Source organism: Falco rusticolus, chromosome 12 (genome assembly GCF_015220075.1).
Source record: "Falco rusticolus isolate bFalRus1 chromosome 12, bFalRus1.pri, whole genome shotgun sequence".
NCBI classification, from domain to species: Eukaryota; Metazoa; Chordata; class Aves; order Falconiformes; family Falconidae; genus Falco; species Falco rusticolus.
In genome coordinates this window covers 2,005,056-2,027,141 of record NC_051198.1, presented here as the reverse complement: position 1 = coordinate 2,027,141, position 22,086 = coordinate 2,005,056, and the positions used below count along the sequence as shown (strand labels likewise).

The 22,086-nt window shown below is 43.0% G+C and overlaps 2 protein-coding genes across 10 annotated transcripts in view; one reads left to right on the top strand and one right to left on the bottom strand.

Moving 5' to 3' along the window:
* Positions 1 to 2,877, top strand: part of RTN4 (reticulon 4) — a 47,287-nt gene extending 44,410 nt beyond the window's left edge. For all 5 annotated transcript variants that reach the window (XM_037404993.1, XM_037404994.1, XM_037404995.1 and 2 more), the window contains 3 exons: positions 133 to 179; positions 1,409 to 1,467; positions 1,852 to 2,877. In XM_037404993.1, the coding sequence (XP_037260890.1) occupies positions 133 to 179; positions 1,409 to 1,467; positions 1,852 to 1,894 (149 nt within the window). In that variant the 3' untranslated portion in view covers positions 1,895 to 2,877. The remainder of the gene's footprint in view (positions 1 to 132; positions 180 to 1,408; positions 1,468 to 1,851) is intronic.
* EML6 (EMAP like 6) overlaps positions 2,730 to 22,086 on the bottom strand; it is a 120,227-nt gene continuing 100,870 nt past the window's right edge. For 2 of the 5 annotated variants that reach the window (XM_037404986.1, XM_037404988.1), the window contains 15 exons: positions 20,736 to 20,814; positions 19,417 to 19,546; positions 18,114 to 18,212; positions 16,902 to 16,922; positions 16,362 to 16,535; positions 15,450 to 15,658; positions 14,338 to 14,495; positions 13,498 to 13,612; positions 12,065 to 12,253; positions 10,783 to 10,955; positions 10,030 to 10,192; positions 9,213 to 9,316; positions 7,932 to 8,085; positions 7,430 to 7,530; positions 2,730 to 5,865 (listed from right to left, as the gene is read on the bottom strand). In XM_037404986.1, coding sequence (XP_037260883.1) covers positions 5,841 to 5,865; positions 7,430 to 7,530; positions 7,932 to 8,085; positions 9,213 to 9,316; positions 10,030 to 10,192; positions 10,783 to 10,955; positions 12,065 to 12,253; positions 13,498 to 13,612; positions 14,338 to 14,495; positions 15,450 to 15,658; positions 16,362 to 16,535; positions 16,902 to 16,922; positions 18,114 to 18,212; positions 19,417 to 19,546; positions 20,736 to 20,814 — 1,894 coding nt within the window. In that variant the 3' untranslated portion in view covers positions 2,730 to 5,840. Of the gene's footprint in view, positions 5,866 to 7,429; positions 7,531 to 7,931; positions 8,086 to 9,212; positions 9,317 to 10,029; positions 10,193 to 10,782; positions 10,956 to 12,060; positions 12,254 to 13,497; positions 13,613 to 14,337; positions 14,496 to 15,449; positions 15,659 to 16,361; positions 16,536 to 16,901; positions 16,923 to 18,113; positions 18,213 to 19,416; positions 19,547 to 20,735; positions 20,815 to 22,086 lie in introns of those variants that run through there. The other 3 variants (XM_037404987.1, XM_037404989.1, XM_037404990.1) reach the window with 2 other exon arrangements.

The following is a 22,086-nucleotide window of genomic DNA, read 5'->3' as shown; positions in this document are numbered from 1 at the left end:
TTTGTACATGGCTTAATTATATCTTTTTCTTGCAACCTTTTGAAATAAATGTCAAGGTGTAGAAACTAGTCTTTGTTTTACCTGAACACCATCCCTTCCGTCTGTTCATACCTTTGATGTGCTCTTTTCCAGCTTTGATTTCACTCTTCAGTGTTCCTGTTATTTATGAGAGACATCAGGTGAGCGTTTAATGTGATTTGTGAAATGTTTCATAAAATTGGCTCCGTTGAAGCAAAGCTACAAGCAAGTAAAACCAAAATTTGTTTCAATCTTCGAAAATCTTTAAAGCCTTTAAAAGATAGGCCTTTAACCAGGAGTCAGTGCTGGGGCCAAGAAAATCAAGTTCACTTTGAAGTCCAGATTGCGTGTGCTTTCCCCTCCTCCTTTTTGGTGGAAGTATAAGAAGGCTTCCCCAGCAAACAGTTAGAAAAAAAGCCCCATTAACCTGGAGGCCTCCTCTCCTGATCCAGATTGGGTCAGGGCTAAAAGAGCAGCCCGCACAGTCAGTCCTGATGTAAGTACTTTTAAAACAATTTCTGAAGAAACCTCTTTGGAGCTGATCTTCAGGATTCGTGTCCTGAAGCCCTGTGGAGTTTGTAGCCCTGGCAAAAAGAGGAGGTGGGAGATGCCTGGCACAGTCCGGTGCCTCTCCAGTGGAGAGACTAATGTAAAAGTAAGAGGTAAGAAGGAGCCAAAATAAAATGCTTATGATTAAATTCTAGCTGAGCTTGAGCAGGGACTGTCTTCAGCAGGTCATAGCACAGGAGGGGGGAGGCCAGCTCTGGCTTAGCCGTTCCTTCTCCTCTTTCAAAAACAACGCTGCTCATGGAGGCCAGCCTGGGACTTGGGAAGGGAGGCAGAAGGGGCCAGAGCAGATGGCGGAGTCTCCTGGGCTCCTCTCCGAGCTCCCAGGAAAGGACAAAGTACGCTGCAGTGAAAGGAAATCCTGTAGCCCCAAGGAAAGATGACGGACAATTTGTGTGGCTTAGCTTGGTCTCCTCAATCCTCTTGACAAGCTGAAGGCTGCTCTCGGCAGGCATAAGCTGTTTAGGAGGCCTGGCCCACCTAAGCAGCTTTCTTCTCCGCGCTGCCCGTCTGCCCCTCACCGAGGGCCCAGGTTGCGCGCCCTCGAGAAGAGGCAAGGGAAACGCTGGTGACCTGTTCGGTGGAACGTGCAGAAGCCGGGGTGAATCTGTTTGGGTATTTGCCTGCTGTTCCCTGCCTTTGTGTGCACGCCTGGAGGCAGACGCTAGGTAGGGTGTGCTGAGCCTGAAGCCGCGGGAGCTCTGGCATCAGACTTGGAAATGAGCGCGGTTGAGCCCTTCCATCCGCCAGCGGTCTTCTGTGTGAGGCACACTGCGGTGCCTGCTCCCGAGCTGGCTCTGACACCTCTCATCTTCCATTCCAGGCCCAAATTGACCATTATTTGGGGCTCGTGAACAAGAATGTCAAAGACGCGATGGCTAAGTGAGTTGGTTTTTTTGTTATTTCACTTTATAACGTTTACAGTTCTTGGTATGTCTGGTACTGCTGTGTGTAACAAATGCATCACGTGCGCTAGTCCTGGGAGGAGAACATCCTTTGTTTGATTTTGGAATGGTTCCGAAATCAGCTCCTTTCTTGCTGAGGCTGTTAATCCTGTATTATTTCTGATAGAATTCTGTGTATTTGAAACCGCTCATGAGACCCTCAGCAGCTGCACCCGAGGGCTAAATGAAGGAGAATTTACCAGTTTTGGTCACCGTGATTGTGATCTTTATGTGCTGCTGTTTTTAAGACTGTGTTGACACCTACTTGTTATTCGTTTGTTACTCAAACGCTGTTCTTTTTCCTCTCCTGTTCCTCTTGCAGGATCCAAGCAAAGATCCCTGGGTTGAAGCGCAAAACCGAGTAAAGAGCCTGAAGCAACTTATCAATAGGAAGTTCATCTTTTAAGGGGGAAAAAATACTCATTTGGATTTACATGGGGAGGGTCAGGGAATAGCAAACCCCTTGACATTGCAGTGCAATTTCACAGATCTTTATTTTTTAGCAACGCAGTGTTTAAGGAAAAATAACTGTTTTGACTGCCATGTGTTTCATCATCTTAAGTATTGTAAGCTGCTATGTATGGATCTAAAACTAATCATCTTTCTTTATCCTGTGTGCAGCACTGGCTAATACAAAAGATTTGAGAAAGCTGTACATTTTGCTTCATCAGAGGTAGTCCCTGCTGCGTTCCAGAAGAGGTAGTGCAGGTGGAGCGGAGGGTAACACTTCCCAGTTTGTGCACTGTGTATGGTCTGTGTAGATTGATGCAGATTTTCTAAAATGAGATGTTTTAGAAGAATATACCATTTTAGCAAGTTTTGAAAAATCTTGCCTTTTTGGTATGAGTATAGCTGTATTGTGATTTTATTGTTTTATCAATTGCCAATATATATATATATATATGTGTTTCACAAAGCTTAGATCTTTCAGCTGCTCCACAGTGCTTCGTACTTCAGAGAATTGACTGATTTCTGGACTAGCTCCATAGCACACAAGCTTGAAAAACTAAAACGTTGTCTGTAAACACTAGCATCTGTTTAAAACAACAAAAGAGACATGAACAAAGGAACCTCCACATACATTAAAAGATAATTACAGCATACACTTTGTTGCACAAACGTACAGTAGTTGATTTTGAGCAAATCTACAGTCTCTCAAACTCTGATAATCTGTGGACCGATTATCTAATGCTGCAACTGTTGTTTGGAAACTTAAAGCCTTGTTATGCAAGAAATGATAAGTGAAAATTTATACACTTGCAGTTTAAGCTGTATTGAACTAAGTCTGTGGAATGCATTGTGAAATGTAAAGAAAAAAAACAACAAAAAAGCAAAAAAAAAAAAAAAACAAACCCACCAACCAAAACCCCAAGTATCAATAAAGCTTATAGACATAAAATGATATTGGTATTTTGCTTTCTTGAGGCAAGTTTAATATATTTGTGTTTATTTTGTTTAACTTCATAGTGATTAAATAGCCATTGTACATGGTGGTGGAAGTACTAGTTTGTCAGACGTATAGCAATGTGAGTAGGTGGATTTCCCAGGATCCCTTTTCTTTTCATATGTGCAGTGTGAAGCAGTTTGTTCAGTTCCATTGCAGAGCTGATGTCCCAGGGAGCCGTGTCGGCCGGTGATGCTCAGTTCGGCGTGTGGTTCATGTAGCGCAGATTCCCGCCGGCAGCGAGGAGGCCACTGTGCTGAATGCTCAAGGCCCCCGTTGTTACCGCTGCCAGCTGTGCCGACAGCTCAGTGACACGGAGTGTCAGACGCCACTTAAGTGTTGTGAGTAGTCGGTGATAGAAAATGGTGAAAGACTAAATTTTAGATTCTGCTAAACAAAGTGAAGATCCTTGGTTTCTTTTATTTTTGAGACAGTAATGTATGATGTCATATTCTAGTTTGAAGGAAATGGTGAAGCAAGTCCAATAATCTTTTCAGATCAACTTGCTGAATCTGGTTTGAGACCTGGACATTGAAAACTTGTATCCATATTTCCTTGAGACACAGATTTTGAATGAATGGCATCTTGATCATTGAAAAATAAATTCATGCACTAATATTTTAGTTTACAGTATGATACATCATTACTTCCGAACATTTTATACTTACACCCAAACCATATAAACATACAAATTTTAAGTGTTTTCCTGACAAGACACTATTGCTTTAAGATATTTTTTCACATCACCATTGATCAATGCGTTCTGCCACACAACTGGTTTTATTTGGGATACAATCAGTGCGAAAGGAAGGCAAACGTTATTACAACATAGGCAAAGAAGGTGCTCACTGACATCACCACCTAACATGATACATTATATGATCAAGAAGGTTTCTTTTTTTAAAAAAAAAAGACTGCATAGGGACTCTTATTGTGTATCTGACAAACTGATCTTCTGTATAGTAATATAAGGCATTAATAAATACAATTTTAAAAAAAGGTGATTCTTTGAGGTTGCTGAAGCACTTTTGTGTGTTGAATGTACATGTAACTGGTTACTACTTGCAGCCAGCAGCTACCTTTTTATGCAGTGGGCGCCAGGAGTGGATTGGCAGGAAGTTTCCAAGTTTCCACAGTTCAAAATAGTATTTTTCCTGAACTGGGACTAAAGCACTATTTAACATTCCTTTTCAAAGACTAAACGTAAGTCTAAATGTTTTCTTTTGGCCTTTATTTTTCTCGGTTAACAGTCTTTTAAATAGAAAGGTAATTTCAAAGTATCAGAAATCGCTACAATCTTTTCTTCTGACATTGCCTGCATTTTCTGTTCCTTTCCCTAAACAGTTTAATTGGAAAAAGTGGAACTTACTTTTGCTGTCTCCAGTTCCACTGTCCCTGTAGTTTTTGCTTTTGACAAAATGTTCTTTAACAAATGTCGAAAGGCTTTACTGGTCTTTTGTGAACATCAGCTCGTAGTTTCCACTTCCACAGGGAGGCAACTCTCACCTCAGCTGCCTGCTGCCCACAGCCCGGTCCCAGACGAGGGGGCTGCACGAGAAGCAGTGATGGGGGAGAGGAGCCAAAATTTAGCAAAGATCATGCTTTTCTCGAGGACAGGTAAAGGTTCTGCTGTCAGGAGGGAGTTATGTTCTGCTTCTGAGCAGGATGGGACTAGCTGCCTGCTGGAGGGTACACGCAGTCCCCGCTAGGGAGGTACCAGGTGTTCCTTTGGGCATCTTCAAGAAGCCCCTCCAGAATGGGAAGTGATGATTCCTGGAGGCTTTCAAACCGCTTCTAAAATACAAATACACTACGTGGCCACTGCCTGTAGAAATAGTTACCTATAAAGCACATTTTCCCGTAGACGGGGATTGTGCTGGAACTCTTGGGGAACAATTTCCTCAATATTTGTGTTAAAATTTCTTTAACCAAGTCTCACCGTACTCTTTCTCCCCTCTACTCACCGTTTGAGTTAAGCTTCAAATTCTGGCTGCAGTCGAGCTACTACCATCGCAAACCAATTGTGAACAGCCTATCAAGAGGTGTAATGCCGAGAGGAATTTGTCCTTATAAGAGCGCGTAGCTTCTTGCTGCTGGAAACGTTTTGGAATTCACACGTGAAGGTATTTATTAAAAACCAAAGCAGAAAGCAGGGATAATGTAAGTACACAGCTGGAAAAGGTGTTAATGGTTAGCCCTCCTCCCTGTGAAAGTTCTAGCACCGTATGTTGAAAGCAATTGGTGGGAGGTAAGACTGTAGCCCGTACTACTAGAAAATTATTCAAAGGCACTTCATGGATAGAAAATTTTGCCAAATACATACATTTAAAAATAAAATGGACTTAAAAAATGATACTTTGCTCCTTCGATTACTGAAAGCTGAAGTGTGAACCCCAGCATGCTGATTGAAAGCTTGCAGTTTTACTCTGCACCAAATTTGAGTTTTTAAGAAGCAGGTGTGGTTAAAAGACACCAACTTCCTTGAACAAATGTTCAAGCCATAAATTTTGAAATTATGCAAATTGTGAAGGGCCCAGCCTTTTCTCAGCGTGCTCCCTTTTCAGACATGGATTGAATAACACAGTATTAGGCAAAAGCAGCTTCGTGAGTGAACTGTTCATCACGTCGGCCTACCCAGGTTACAGAAGGACGCCCTTTCAAACTTCAGCTTCCTTCTCAAGGATATTGGTCTTTCAAATGCAAGATCACATTCACATTCAGTAAATTTGTACGAGTAATCTGAAAATGTGTAATCCATGCAGCATCATATGGAAATGACAGCAGCCGGAGGGGTAGAGGCATTCATGGCTGTCCAGTCCAGAGCAGTCCCTTGGTGGTGGCAGTAACAGCGGCAGAAGAGTCTCCTTTCAAAGGCATCGCCATACAAATACACTACAAGGAAATTGAGGACATACTTACTTTTCTGAGTAACTTGGCGACAACCTCCAGCATGCCATACCGAGAGAGGGGTTGCATTACATACATACATACATACATGGTCATAAATGTAGATTTACCAGCAGGATGCCAGGTAAAGCAACGTGAAGCCCTGGAGTTCCTCGAGTGCACTTGGCTCAGGCGAGAGTTAAAGCATTGTACCTAGTGCGCGTGCAGGCTTTGGTGAAGGCCTGCAGCTTGGAAATGGTTATTTTACTCTGTATCGTTACGCTTTGCATCAGATCCTCACCAGAACTACATTGTCTAAATTAAGGCAGCTGATAAGCTTTTCTGCGTTCATGTAAGTTGCAGCCTGCAGGGTGGGAGTTGAGGTAAATGCAGCCTTTGTTCCTGTGCAGCCGCTTTTTGATCCGACAGAGCTCCCTGCTCTCCCACTGCGCAGCCACTTTTGCAAGGGTTTGTTGGTGTCCCCACCCCCCACCCCCCTCCTTTCTTTTTCTCCCAAAGTGGAAAATGATAACATCTATTTCGGGGTGTGGGGTGCTGCATTACCAGCAGGCTTGCGCAAAAGACTGTGAATACGAAATCTGAAGAACAGCTCATCTCGCGCAGCAAGAGTTAGATCGACTGCATGGTCTGAACAAACCCAAGGGAAGGGCAGTATCTGCTGCAGGCGCTGCAGCTCCCTGAGGGGAGCCTCCTGTCAGGGAACACACATCAGTATGGAGGGAGGCTGCTTCTGGGAAAGGTGCACAGTCTCGTTCACTGGCAAAAATGACTTGGTCCTGCAGTCTCTGGCTTTTATTTTTCCTGCCAAGTAAGCAGTTATAAATACTTGGTTCTTGAATGCAGCTTCCTGATACTTGCTCCTGTGAGAATTTGTGCCTTTTCATTTCCTACCTTGTTGCTTTTCAGTTTTTCTAGTGTGACGTTTTGCTGTTGTAATTCCTCACCTTCCTGCTCCCTGTTTTGCTTGACAGTACTGCCCTTTCCCCCCCCCCCCCACTTAAGGAAGGAAAAAAACCCACCCCAAAACACCCCAACACAAACTTAAGGCACCTTTGGACAAGCCTCCTGTTATTTGAAATGTCTTTCTAAATCTATCTGTCCTTCTGTTCAGCTGCAATTCCTGGTCTACCCTTTGCTGGGCAGGAGCTATTCAGTTATTTTTATGTGACTGACGCTCCACCAGCTGTCTTTGTCTCACCTAACTGTTCTTCAGCCACACCAAGGGGCTCCTGCGCCAGCAGCCAGGACTGAGGGCCTGCCTCCTCTGCCCTCCCCCAGGTGCCTGGTAAACACAGAGACCCAAATGCAAGGTACCGTACCCAGTAGAGATGACCTTGTGAATGGCGCCAAGGTGGCAGGAGCAAATTGGGTGTAAGTGACCATAAAATACAGCCATTCCAGTCAGAAAAACAAGCTGAAACCGTCACACATCAGCAGGCTTCAGTGAATGTGAAGTGGGCGAGAAAGGTGTTCAGTGCATGGCTCTGGGTTTGGCATAGAAAAGTACAGCCCCGGTTTTTGATTATTTTAAAAATAAATAAGCAGTTACCTGCAGTCATCTCCTCCTGTACTTACAACGTACTTGTCATCATGAGAAAAGCGTATGTTGGTGACATGCGCGGAGTGCCCAAAATACCGCTTGTGTTTGGCCTGTTGGGCAAAGAGCAGAAGTTCAGGAATTGGTAGGGTAGCACTGCCTTGCGGAGTTACAAAGTTGCCTCCGAGTACAGACGAAATCCCCCCGGGGCAGTGCTGGTGCCGGGAGCCCGCAGCAATCCCAGCTCGGCAATCCCAGCTCGGCAATCCCAGCTTGGCAATCCCAGCTCGGCAATCCCAGCTCGGCACCGGCCTTCCTGGGCGGCAGCTACCCTGTCACCTGCGAGCTGACCTGGGGACAGCTGTGCTCCTGCACTCCCAGGCCGGCGCTGGCCGGGAGCTGCCTGGAGATGAGCCGTGGGACCGTGTGGTTTGGACATCTTGAAATCCTGTGCTAAGGAGTCTGAACATGGGGAGAAGGAAGCTGTTTAGATTAAAATAAAATAGCCACTTACAAATTTTTCTGTGCATGGGAAATCAAACAGTTTCACCAGACCAAAGTCATCTCCTGTGACTATGTTTAGGCCAGCGTGGGTCACACATGCACAATTGACATCTGCTTTATCTGCATTTCGCGGCCAAATTCCAATGACTTCGTCTCCAAGAATGCTGTTCCAAAACCAAGTTAAAAAAAAGAGTGTAAGACTTACTTGCTGCTGCTCAGTAATAAACACAGCCCAGTAAAAAAAAATGTTGCTGCCTTTGAGATCAAAGTCTTTTTCCCTCTAAATCATTGCACTGAGCGCGATCTCATCACTGGGGAAGACCACATGAATACCCCTTTGTCGTGTGGCTCCCAAATCATCTCCAGCTGAGATCCTAAGGTTTACTTCCTGCAAAACCACTCGCACCGTTTTACACAAGCGGCCTGTGCAGCTCTGCTGCCCTCCCCTCCTTGTGGACAAGTACGTGCCCTCCCACGGTGATTTTTGACAGCGATGTTCTCTTCTCAGGGCCAGGAGTTCTTGAATGAGGGGGTGCTTGTTTGGACGTAGGGTATTTCTTAAAATGGCTGTTCTTCCTTAGTTTAAGTTCCTTTATAATCATTCCTCTTTACCTGCATCTTACCTGTCGGGTGCGCCTGCCCCACTCCCACAATCTGTCAAGAGTCCTTAGGAAAGAGTAATTTGGGGCAGATTTTTATGCTTGCTTGATAGCAGAGCAGTTAGCGTAGGAGGATTCCCACTCGCCTTGCAAAGCCCGCCGGCGTTACCGCCCACCGGTTACTGTCAGATTGCTTTGGGCCTGTTCCACTTTCCACAGTGTTTCGTAAGCGTGTTGGAAGGGTCCTATATAAATCCTGGCCAGTAAATATATTTTAATGATACCCACAACTCCTTCCTTAACACAGTCAGCTCACGTTTCCGTGCCTCCTATGCTGCTTGTGTTTGCTGATGAGGGATAAGGCAGCACCTACACCAGCCTGCCAATAAAAGCAAAGCCTGAAGCACAGAGCGGTGTGAGGGGCCTTGCCCCTCGCTGGGGCGAAGCCTGGGACCAAAGGCAACAAACAGCTGTGGGGAGAGAGACACACACACACAAATGTGACAGCCCTTGGCATCACCAGACACCAACCAGCTACAAATGTGTATAAAAAAAGGTGTTTGATGGAGCTTTGTGGAAAGGGAGAGTTCTGCCAGGTCTGCCAAACCCCAGCATTTCATTTACACAATCTGATCTTGGTTCTGTATCACACCCGTCCCCGATCAGGCAGAACGCTGGGTTTAGGTTTTTACCTTGTCCACGTGGCCCATGTGATCTTCTCTATTAACACAGGATCTGTTATTTGCTTTCCTAGTGGTACCTCGTGAACTTGACGCTTATAGGCACCCGTTGATACCTGAAAGCCGGAAAGGAAAAAGCTAGTAACCTCGCCATAAATATTTATAAAATTTCCAGCAGTAATAGTCTCTACAGATTTTATCAGGAAATAAACATCTAGGATAAATTTTCTCTTTTTTCCCTAATTAGCTATCATAATCAATTATGTACAATATGAAGTAATAACAATGTTACAGGACAATAACCGAATGATGTGTTCCAATGCATATTGCATAGCTGATAGATTTCCTTTTAGTTAATATACTCTGTGGTTTATCTCAACCCAATTCTACTAAATCAGAAAATTTTCAGAAGGAAACCGCACACATTAGTTCAGCTATCATACGCATCCCATCCTCGGCAGGGGAAGGAGGAGAAGCGGTTCTACATTGTTACGATCCACAATTTCCTTCTCGGTGTTGTACCCATTCCCTTGAAACGAGAGAATACTTTGCCTTTAGCACGCTCGAACCTTGCAGGGAACTGAGCTATGTTGCCACAGTCAGCGATGCAGAACCCAGGGGGAAGACCCGAGCATTTAGAAAGCAAACAGCTCTGTGAACATCCTGAAGGCAACCAGGGCTGGCTGGCCTACCTCAGAAGATTTAGGGCACCTGAGGTTCAGAACAACTTTGGAAAGCCTCCCTCACCCGTTCTTACCTCCATCCTGTTGTTACATCTGCTAACAGGGAAGTCACAACCAACACAAACAGGGGTCTGCCCGAGACATACCTGAATGTACCTGCTGTCTGCAGAAAAATCCATCTGTATGACAAAACTCGCGATGTCTTTGCAGTAGCCGATTCGGTTTAGGGTTGTACCTTGAGTGAGATCATAAAAATCTACAGTATGTTCTTGTGAGCCCACTGCCAAAAACTTGTTATCTGGGCTGATCCTAGACAACAAAACACAGAACGGGGATATAATTTACTGTTCTGTGCAAGCCAGGTTTTCTTTTGCTTCTCAGGTTAACACAAGAGAACAAATTTCTTTCACTGGAAAACAAGAACCACCTTCCTGGCAGCAGCTAGATTGAATCCAAACCAGACCGCGATGCTTAAGAGATGAGGAGGGTTGAGGACGTTGTATGTCGTTAACTGATGTTAATATCGCACTTGCATAACGCGCACAGCACAATGTGCAGAGTAACACCAATACTCTGTGAGGAAGCAACAGGTATTGCAATTTTAAAATAAACTGTAAGATTAATTCCCATAATCACGGCCCCACAGCGTGCAAATTACCGGCTATAGTCAAGTGGATATAATGGAATTAATCACAGGAAAACCAAAGGTGTGTGGCATATAAGATACATAACTTTAGGTGTACGTAAAGCCACCAGTCAGCCAGTAACTGCATTTCATGATTTCATGCAGGTTTCAACAAATGCAGAGTTACAGGAAAATCTGAAAATCAACTTGAAACCTGATGGACTTATTCTTGCGTAAGGGCTGCATGTTTAGGGAACCTGAACTGAAATCTCACCTGATATCCTGAATTGCAGACTTCCTGTCTCGCTTTTTGCCCCAAACCTTAAGGCTGTTCACGAGCAAAATAACGAATTCTCCATTCTTCATGCCAATGGCAACCATTTCACCATCGGGACTGTACGTGGCACATCTTGCTGGGTGACCTAGGTTCACTTTGTTCAGCAGTTTCTGCATTAATAAAAGCAAATGGCTCACACCTCCTCCTGGAGAACGCTACCAAGCAAATGGAAAGCTTCCAAACACAAAGTATAAAAGTGAGTTCTTAAAAACAAATTGTCTAAAGTTTCCTCTAAATATAAATCTGAAATTTCACATTAAAAAAAAAAAAAAAAATCACATCCCACTAGGCATATGTCACAAAACAGACTTCAAAATACTGTAATTCAGATGGGAGTTTCATGTTTGCATCTATCTTGTTGCAGGGTGACTTCAAGTTTTACAGCAGGAAGAATACTGTTTAGCAGAAAAGGCTGAAAAATCCATTTCCCATTTTGTTGGAAAGGTGATTTCGATAGCGTCTACACCTGCTGCTCAGGGTAGGGGTTTTTTTCCATTTGATTTGCGATGTTAAAACATACTAGAACAAACCTGCATGTTTACTTATCTGATGATATTTATAATATATTCATACTTATCCATTCCTGTTAGCTCAGGTAACTACCTTTTGAAAAGGTTTACGTAGGTTAGCATAAGCAGAGACCTTTCTGTTATTTTTAAAAAACATTTTATTGATTTGTTACTTTTTAAAATGGTGGTTGATATACAATTTGAGTTGGAAAAAAAAAAAATCCTGAACCACACACATGCAACTTGATTGGTCCTAAAGGCAGGCTCTGCAGAGGAGGGGGCCACGCTTGCCCTCCGGCGGGCTCATTGTCAGGGTCCGCCTGTTAGTCGGTGACAGGACAGTCTGTGCCACCCAGTCCGACAGCATGGAATTAAAATGCTTCTTAATCCATGCCAGCCTGTACTTTTAGATCAAAATAAGTGATACGCAAGAAAAGGCATCCCATCAGCATGAATGCTTTTAAATAACTGCATTTCTTTGCAAATTGCTTGCCTCTGGAAAGAGCAGCTACCCCACCAAGGACTCACCTTTTCACACAGCCACATAGCAGGAAGAAAAAGAACCGTACCAAAACAGCAGAAAACCCCTGCTTGCTTTACGTGGCTGCACAAAGGGGTGTACGTAGCTGGCACGTCATTTAGTGGGGAAAATGCATGGTTGTATAAAATGATCATTTTTAATCATACACTTTTAGATTTAGTGCACTCACTTTGTCAGACAGGTCCCAGATTCTTGCTGTCCCATCATTACTTGCCGAGATAAATATGTCTTTTGAGGGGTGAGTTGCTAAGCCCCAGATTTCCCCTTCCATGTGACAGTCAATCAACAAGTTTGAAGCAGCATTTTTTTCTCCTACTTCAAGGATTTCTCCATCTTTTGTTCCCACTAAAATTTTCCCCTATTTGTAGCCCAAAAAAAAAGAATGAGAGAAAGTTTGTCAGTGTAACAGACAGGATCAACAGCAGTAAAATACTGATGTGTTGCAGAAATATCTGTGATAACTCATCTTGATTTATACTGCCTGTTCACGCAGCATCTTAAAAACAGGAGAGTAAATCACTGGCACTTGCACATCTCGCGATCTGATATCATCGTCTGGTGTTACTGTTGAGGGACTGTGGTGGGCTTCTGTCTTGCCATTAAGGATTTTAATTCAGATCAAAATGTTTACATACAAGTTGGCAGAGCACGATTCTCATACCTCTGAGGTAATGAAATATATTTGGGCAATAATAAAAGATCAAAACAGGGATTTAGGCTCAGTTAGGCTGTTTAAGAACACCTTGTATCTACCCTAGCCGCACTGTCACTGACCAAACCACAAGAGCTCTCTTGCCAAATACTTGGAAAAAGCACAGATAGGTACAGTTTGGGACTGGTTCACTGCTCTTTGATTTGAAATATAAACCAACATTCCTCAGTGGCGGTGTCATCAAAGAGCATGTCAAATTCCTGAGACTTGATATATGAAGGTAGAGAGAGACCATTTTGTGAAGTGTTGGGTTGGACAGATACCTATCACATGAAGAAACACTCCCGCACCATCGCATGCTCCTTTCACAACGCTTGCAAGCACTACTGAAACACGTGCAAGAGTGACTTTAGCATGTCAAATTACTCAGTTATTTCTAGTCTTCCGCTTTACCAAAACTTAAAGTCCATCACTAATTCTCAGTGGCAACTTGTTTTATTTGTGACTTAAAAAAAAACCCACAACAAAAAACGACCTAGGGTCCATTCCGCCTCACCGAAGCACCTCGAGCTGTGCCTACATTTCACGAGAAGCAGCAAGCCTTGTAGAGTAGGTACCCAAGTTCCTTTTGTTTCTTGAAAAGAAAGGCAGGAGACAAGGGCCTGCCCTGGTGAAACACGTTCCGACACTTAGCACTGTCCTTAGAGGCCTTAAAGGTCCTCCCCTCTCCCTGCTGACTGCAGAGAACGGCAGGCACTAAGCATGAGGAACGCAGATTAAAGCCCATGGCTGAGCTCAGGAAGACAAGTAAGGAAATGTCACTAGGTGGGCAGGCAAAGCCTCCTTCCATAACTTCACGTAACTTTTCTCCCCGGTATTTCCCACCCAGCCTCCACCAATACAGAGCAATGCGTGCCAAAGCGTAACATCTGCCGCGGCAGCTCACTTACTTTCCCCCTGCAGACGGAGCGCACGCACTCGATGAGCTGGCCTGTCTCGAGCTGAAATGCGCGGCACCGTTTCATCTCTTGATCCCATAGCTTTACAGCTCCCCCTTCTTTAGTGCTGCAAAGAAGCGTGTTGTGTTACCCAGATGTCTCCTCCTGCATAGGCTACAACAAATCCCATATGTAAACCCCATCGGTATTTTTCTAATTAAATAATAAAACATACATCGAATCACTTGCTATTGTATATGGAGACGCGTCACTACTGTGCAACAGAAATCAGATAATAACATTTAAATCATTCTTCATGTTTTAAACAGCGTTGTGCCTCATTTCCAAAACCCAAATTGTTCTCTTCCACTTAATCTCAAATCTCTGCCACCAAGATAAGCTTGGCACATACGTTAATTCTAGGAACTCAAAGAACTTGCTCATCACAGAGTCCCCCCTGGGAGAGGTTGTCTGTAGCTTGACAGAATTAAAAAAATTAAGAAAAACCCACCTATGCCAAGCTGGCGGGAGCCCAGGCAACAAGAAGCTTACACAGGGGTTCCTGTTGATGGCTAATTTGCAGCTCAGTACGGCCTTTGTGTGTAACGTACGTTACTGTGACCCTCGAGTGCACTACTTATTAGTCCTTTACTTACTAAGACACCTGGGCATGTTAAGTAAAATTTAGATTGAAACAGCTACAGTACAGATACCATCTGTCCCTGGGAAGTATTGTGGAAGTATTGTGTATGTCTAGAGTATTAGATAAACTGGGGGGGGGGGGGGCGGGGGGAACCACCCTAATGTGCAAGAGACAAGAGGTGTGCGCTTTAGGAAGATTCTATGTCTTACGGTCTCTCCTTCCCTCCTGTGACAATGAGTCCATCTCGAAGAGTCGTGTACATTGTGAACACTGGCCCTGTGTGAGCTTTTGCCACAAGTCTAATCAGAAAATGATCCTTCCAGACGTAGACATCTCCATTTATGGCACCAGTAAATGTAAGGTTATTCTGCAAAGAACAGCAACAATCTCTGATGTAATACATATACCTTAGCTTTTTCATTCAGCTTGAATGAAAATGCTTTTAGCTACTGAATTTCCCGAGAAAAGTCAACTATGCAATGAAGGTAGGAATTAAACCCATCTGCATCAAGGGAATGAGTTCAATGAGTTTAATAACTGCACCCTAATGCTCTTTCTAATGCCATCAGAATAGAAAGAAATGTTTAGCACTAAGCAATTCCTGACAACAAAGTCACTTGTTTGGGCACAAGGATGAAGGTCTGGGAGCCTGATTTTATACGCTCACATTTCACACATTGGTACCGTTGTTCAGGGTGGATAATGAGGAGCAAGGCGTTTCTTTGAATTGGTGATTTGTATAATGTGTGATTAACCTTTGCAAAGGTAATTTCTGTAGGGTTTGTGAATGAAGCAGAAATTACTTCAGACCTTGGTATCATGGCAACATTGCTTCTGCACTATTGTCACGTATTAACTTCCTTAACTGTGCAGACTAAAGCATGGTGCTATGTTTCCTTAATGATCATACTGGAGAGTGTTCTATGCTGTCACCGTTAGCTGGATCACTAGCATGTGTCATACCAAGTACTGTTAGCAGGAAAAAAGGTTGCAGAGCCTACACACAAAATAACTATGGCATTTTTCTAACTTAACTAGAACTAGCAAAGTAAAAAAGTAAAAGCCATGGCAGCTGATGCTGTAGGTATGCACAGACATTAAAAAAAAAATACGTTCATGACCAGAGAAACTCAACCCGGCTTGGAAAACTTACATAAGGATCTAAAGGTGGACAGGTTTTACATTAAAAGTTTAACTGCTAAGCAAGAGCTCCAGGGTCTTGCAGGGTCCACGCTGCACTGGATTTTAACAAAGAAAATTTACACTTGCAGTTTTAATAAAAATATATCATAAAATTCTGTAGCAAGTAATTTGAACTCACTGCTCCGAAGGCAACAGAAAGCATGGTTTGCATTTTGGCATCTTCCATGGAACCAATGACTCCTTTCTTATAAAGCAAAGCACTGCCAGCTAACGTCCAGAACTTCATGTGTTTTACACCAACAGATACAAACTGTGTGTCTGAATCTGGGCGGAACTCTACAACGAATATCCTCTCCAGGTGTCCTCCTCTGCTAGCAACTTTAGCCCCTGTTTTGATTAGGAAAGGATAAAAACAGTTAAATTTACCCGCAAAATTAAGCTCTGACACGATTTTATAAAAGAAATTCACCCGGTATTGGATTAGAGAACTGTGCCCCAGATGCTGAAAGCTAACATCATTTTTTGCAAATCCCAACACTATTTAGCGTATCAAACATCTTAATTCATGCAACCTGCAAGGGCCCTGTGTATTCCACTGCATCTGACAGCTTTAGGAAATGCAAATTTACGTCTTCACAGCATGACCCATCTCCTTGGTCAGTGAAGTAGCAACAGAGAAATTGTGAGTTGCCATCGGGTGAAATGCACAAGGACACATCTAATGAGCTGAGCCACCCCTCCTCCCCACCGTTTCAAAAGATGGTAATTATTTTCTGGAAATGACCTCCCAAAGGCCTAGCTACAGTGCAGAATTTCAAGTTTGAGTATTTTAGGAAGAAAACCAAAATACTTTCCTCAATTTGATGGAATTTTATATTAAACAACATTCTTAACTTACTTCTACTTACAATAAACTTATTTTCTTATTGATGTTTTTCTAGTACTTTGCTATCTCCTTTAACTGACTTTGACTTAGGGAGCCATGATACTCAGACTAAGAACACAAATCTATTTCAAAGACTTGAAAGGGAAAGCAAGCAATTGTACCCAGTTCCGTTAGGCTGAAGGAACATGATTTTTCCAGTCTTACCTTCTTGCCACCGCCACACTGTGATAGTGTGTTCTGGATCAACTCCCACTGAAACCAGAAGTTTGCCAGTTGCGCTGAAGTTAACATAGTTGACCCCTTTGGTATGGAAGCAACGTAGCATTGAAATCGTTTGCTTACTCATAGCATCCCATATATGAATTGTGGGAGTTGTACCTACGTGCAAAAAGATGTATTGGAAAAGAATTAATTCAGGATCTGGAAAGTCTCAATGCAAAATGGGCATTTTTCAAGAACATTTAACCTAAACAAACACTTACAAGTTGCGGGGCTTTGTTTTCTTTTAACAGTACTCAAAAAATAAAACAAAAAAATCATAAATGCTTGCAAAACACAGGGGAAATCATTGTATTTCATGAAGTAAGACAGATTCTAAAAGAACAGCATAACATTCGTGAAGAGCCTCATGCAAAAGAAATCGTCTGTAGATGTTTCACTTGTATCCGCGATTCACAGATACGAGGTAACATGAAACTTTTACATAACTCTGCTGACTAAAATTCACAAACAAATCAGCCTTACCTGGAAATTCTGTCATATCACCTGCATTGTGAGAGCAATGGCAAATGAGGAAGCACCAAGGGAAAACAATAGGTGAAATAAGTCATGTTTCTAATGCTGAAGTGCCAGCGTCGGCACCAGAAGGAAAAAAAAATTAAAAATCTGAAAATGGATATGGATTAAATCAACAAAACAAATAAGCAGGAATATTGTTGAACTTTTTTGGGTATATTGGTTTTTATACACAAATCTTGCAACAATATTTAGTACTTTGAGTTTTTAAAATGCTATTTAAAAGAAATGCTGAAGACATGCAGTTTTTAAAAATTAATAAATCAATCTGTAGTTCTACAGAAGAGCAACCAAAAGCAGAAAAACTGATTTCATGGGCACTTACTGGCAGACTGGGAAAAGGGCCTTGAACAGGCACCTTCTCCGTGTCATAGAAATCAGTATTTGGAACTGGAGCTCTGACAACACGTCCAGATCTTTGTGTTTACTCAACGTTCAGATTGAAATGACAGCGCCCCGTCCAGGCGTTCATCTACTACCACTTTTCTGCCTCTTGTTAAGTCATGGACTCCTTCCAGACTGATGTGAATTAGAATGACACCATTCTTTGTCATGAGGTTAATTACTCCAGTATTGAGCTGGTTTAAGTGGAAGGCAACAGGTCCTTCTCCAGCTTTAGGACAAACAAGCCTGCATTTCCCATCCAATGCTTAGTCCTGCGAAAGGAGTAAACATTGTATGGGAGAGTCCCAACAGGACCCTCCGTGTAAATAATAAACACCTAAACACACGCGGCTTCACAACTGGCCCCTGCCATGTGTCACAACTTCTGCTGAGCTTTCACTCCGTTTCCTTTCGTTTCCGTATAGCTCTTGTTCTCCTGCACAGGAAATTCTCATTGCTGTGTTTTCACTGCTAAACAGTGCCTTGGCTACACGAAGGAAAGAGGGCATTCTGTAAATCTTATGCCTACACATCAATGAGATGATTTAGCACAGTTTATCTAAGGTTGCTTTCTGAAATAGGATTATACTGCAATTAACTCTAAAAAAAACCCCTCACAATCAGAGATGACATTGAAACTGCAAGAAATCAAAGGAAAAGTTTGAGGACAGTAACACTGGCATGGCCTGCTACAAACTCCTACACAAGAAAGCCCAAAGTAAATCAGCGCCCTTGATAACTTTTGAGTAAAACTTTGTTATATGGAGAGTCACCTACCGATCTGGCTGGTAGCCACAATGTTTTTATACTTCGGGTGCTGATTCACGGTGAGGCAGAGGATGTCATCAGTATGCTCCAGGTAGAAACTCTGACTACCTAATAAAATTCAGACATGTTTTTATTCACAACAGGATCGAAGAAAGAGAACTGGCACTGAAGCAAAGCCTATCCGAGCAGCTTGCTCCTGCTGCCAGGCGGTACTCCCCGGGGATGCTGGGGGTAGGGCCGCAACTACGTCAGCACCTGCTCCGCTCTCACTGCCAGGCGCCACGACCGAACGCACTGTGAACGCAACTGTTGATGCACACACACACACACACACACACATATATATAAAAAGCAATATTTGTTAAAGTAGCTACGTCCAGGGAACCAGGAATCAGCTCAAGAATCATCCTGTAGCCACCTGTACCTGCAAGAAAAAGCAAAGCTGGCAAAGGCAGGGCCCAGGCTCCCCAGCACACGGGAGCAGTCAGTGGGAAACAGGCGAGAGCACAGCCCTGCGACGTCTGTGCTTGGCAGTATCCTCCCAAGGGGAAGGGCCCAAAGAGAACAGCTTCCCAGCCTCCCCAGGCATATTCCCAGCCTCCCAGGTCAGAGGCTGTGCGAGGACTGGGGTCCCCACAGGTCACCAGATGTGGCAGCTTTTCTGCCTCCCCGCTTCTTGGCCCTCTGGTTCACTGTGGCACGAAGAGGGAATATAATAAAGCCAAAGTTCCTTTAATTTCTATCTTTGTTTCTCTAGATATGTATGTTGGTGCTACATCCTACAGCCAGATAAATTTTTGGCAGTTTTCTTCCTTTTCATTACCCAAAAGGCATGGAATATTTCTACCCCTTCCACAGAGCAATTTGCTCACACTATTGCATCAGGATGCGCCCTTCCCTGGAGAACAGCTTCGTGAAAACATCCCAAAGTGAAATGACAGATGTTAGAGCTCCTCACATGTCTGCGGGTACTAGTCGTTTCAGCACCCAGGCTCTCCCCCCTGAGAACCCCACTCCTGTGCCCTCAGCAGGGATTTTAGACCGGCACAGCTGCGGGACCAGAACTGGGTTTTATTTCGCTTCCTCCCAGAATCTTGTACCTCTTGAAATGAACAGGATGGCTCTACAGGATGACCCCAACAGGAGAAACTGCTGATGTGATACAACAGCCACCTAAAACTTTTTTGCATTATTTATCAAGATGCAAAATGTGAGAAAATTACAGGAATCTTAAAAAATTAGGGCTTTCAATCAGAAATACTGCACTCGTAAAGCATTTTTTATCTCAAAGTATTGTTTCAAGTTGAATTACCAGTAGAAAGATTCTGAACTATGCCTGCTGCAGCTGTGTGGAAAATAATATCAGCACCGTCATTTAGGTAATGAAGGTTGTTGCGACAATCAAATCCTCTGTATCCAAAGACATGGTCTAAAGCCAGCTCCTGGTGAAGTAAAACAGAAGAAAGAATAAGAGTGAAATGAAAGACCAAAAAAGGAAACTACAGAGTTCAGATCACATAAGCACAGTTCTAAAATAATTACACAAGCTACTTGTAGAGGCACTAGAATAATTAAACAATAATTCATCAGTTATCCCTGTTCTTTTGCTAATTATTGAGGCATGACATTCTCACAGGCTATCTACAATGCTTTGATCGGTAAACTAAGGCACTGCATTTATATTATTATTTCTCTAATAATTCAGCTGGCTGTAAATGTTTGGTTTCTGTAAATTTCCATTCAAAATAGATACAACTTACAAACCAGGCCCAACATTATTAATCTGCCCATCACAGTTTAATAGCCGTATAGGGTATCAGATATTTGCAAATATCTTGACTTCTACTTCAAGAGTCTTCAAAAATCATTCTCACAAACTACCAAACTTTAACAGACCAAATTCTGACCGTCAAGTCCTTATATGAAGCAAGGGCAAGCTATAAGTAACTCTATAATTATAAATATTAATCAGAGGTGTAATTTCAGCTTACAATAAGCAATTGCCAAGAAAATTTCCGCCAGAAAAACAGTGATAGTTAATGGATTGCTGCTAAAGTTGCCTCTACAGCCCAGAAGACAGACTTCATGAATCCATCCCAAACACGATTACAGCTTACTTGGAACAACTCAAGCTACACTGACAGACCAAGTGATTGTTGCGAATGCTCCACACAGATCACGGAACAGTCCTTGTTCAGCTTATTACGGGGAAATTCAATCAAGTTGCTTGGGGGGGGCCCTACAGTTTGAGGAAAAAGGTGCATTCCAAAGTAAATAAGCAACGTTGTGCAAACTCCTGCACATGAGTGTGAAAGTGTGGTTTCTGACTGCCCATAACCTTGGGGTTACGCAGTGAGTATGGGCTCTGCCTGCCCTTCAAATCAGGAGACAAATTCTGGGTGTGCAGAGATCTGCTGTTAGAGGCAAGCTTTGCCACCCTGCATCCCAGGTTCTGTCTGACAGAGGCTGCTGTCTACCATCACCTGCTGGTGCTTGCCACCAGAGCTGAAAGCACTGTCTCGGAATGGCGCTCTCTTCTACCTACACGTGACTTTAGCTGCCCTCAAAACACGGATGATTATCACCCAGCACCTATTGTTTCTAAAGCAAATGAAGAAGTATTAAGCCTACCTCCACCAGTTTCTTTTTTTTATTGATGTTGTTCTTTTGCAGTTTTTCAGGTTGAGGAGCAGCTCTGCTAACTGGTGGCCTGAAACAAACATTTTAAAAAGAATACAATCAATATGTTTGAAAGCAAGATAAAAATCTTCAAAACCATAGCGTATGTGAACAGAAAATGCCCCACTGCAACTATATTAGCTTAATTCCTAGCTTTTTTAGAGTTGTACGATAAACTGACTAAAATCATACGCATTTCGATGGAAAGAGCAGAAATAACATTGATGTAGATTTTGTGGATGAGTGGCAGAACAGAACGCCTTACACCATTTTTTAAAAAAAACCATAATGACTTCAATCCATGGAAAAATCCTTGAATACTGAATGACAATAAATTGACGCTTTCAGAAATGATCTAAAACATTTTCTACAGCTAGCAGTTGACCTTTCCCCAACTTGCTGCTTCTGAGAAGCCCATCAACCTTGACATGATTTATTAAAATCTCCTCAAAATCACATTAAAGATGAAGTGATTAATTTTTAAATGTACAAGTCATTCATCCGTGTGAATTTAACAGAGACTAAGGCCAGCAAAGCATTTTTATGTAATTACAGTTGTTAAAAGACAAATGTAGAACAGACTGAAACAAAATGTGACTTGTGCAAATGGTCTTTATGGACAGATACCCTTTACTGCTACTATTGACCCTTCTGAAAGAAAAAGAAGGGGCACAACCCTAGGAGGAGTAGAGGGAGCTCAGTCTCTGGAAGTTCATGACCTTGCAAAAATCAAGCGCCTGCTGCACAGGCTCCCTCCGCGTTAGGTGACCATTGTGTTAGTTTAAGCACAATGATTCTCGCTTTCTGTTAAGGGAAATCCATGAGGGCTAATTGTAACCATGTCAGCAGTGGAACAGCGCCATAAAAATGGCACCGGATTACTGGAGAAATTAGCTCATAGAAATCTGACCTGGATTCTTAATTACGTTTGATCATCTTTGACTTAGAAAACAGGTCTTGCTAGAAGGCTGGGGCAGAAGTGGTGATGGCAGGAGAATAAAATGAGGTATTATGGTTAAACACTTGCTCCAAAACATCACTCAGTGGCTGCTGTCAGTAACACAAACCCACCCCCACTGCATGCCTTTAAACTCCAGTTGCAGGTTCTGGAGACGGGGTTAAACCAGAGTGGGGCTCTGTAAGTAAAATACCAAAATGCCTGGCCTCAATTTACTTAATAAACACTCAGATTTGGAAAGCATTTCCACAGTTTGAGATTTCAAAAAGTTCGAACCTGATGTACATTACATATATGCTGTGAAAATTAGGTTGTTGATCTCCTTATCCTGTAACTACCATTAAT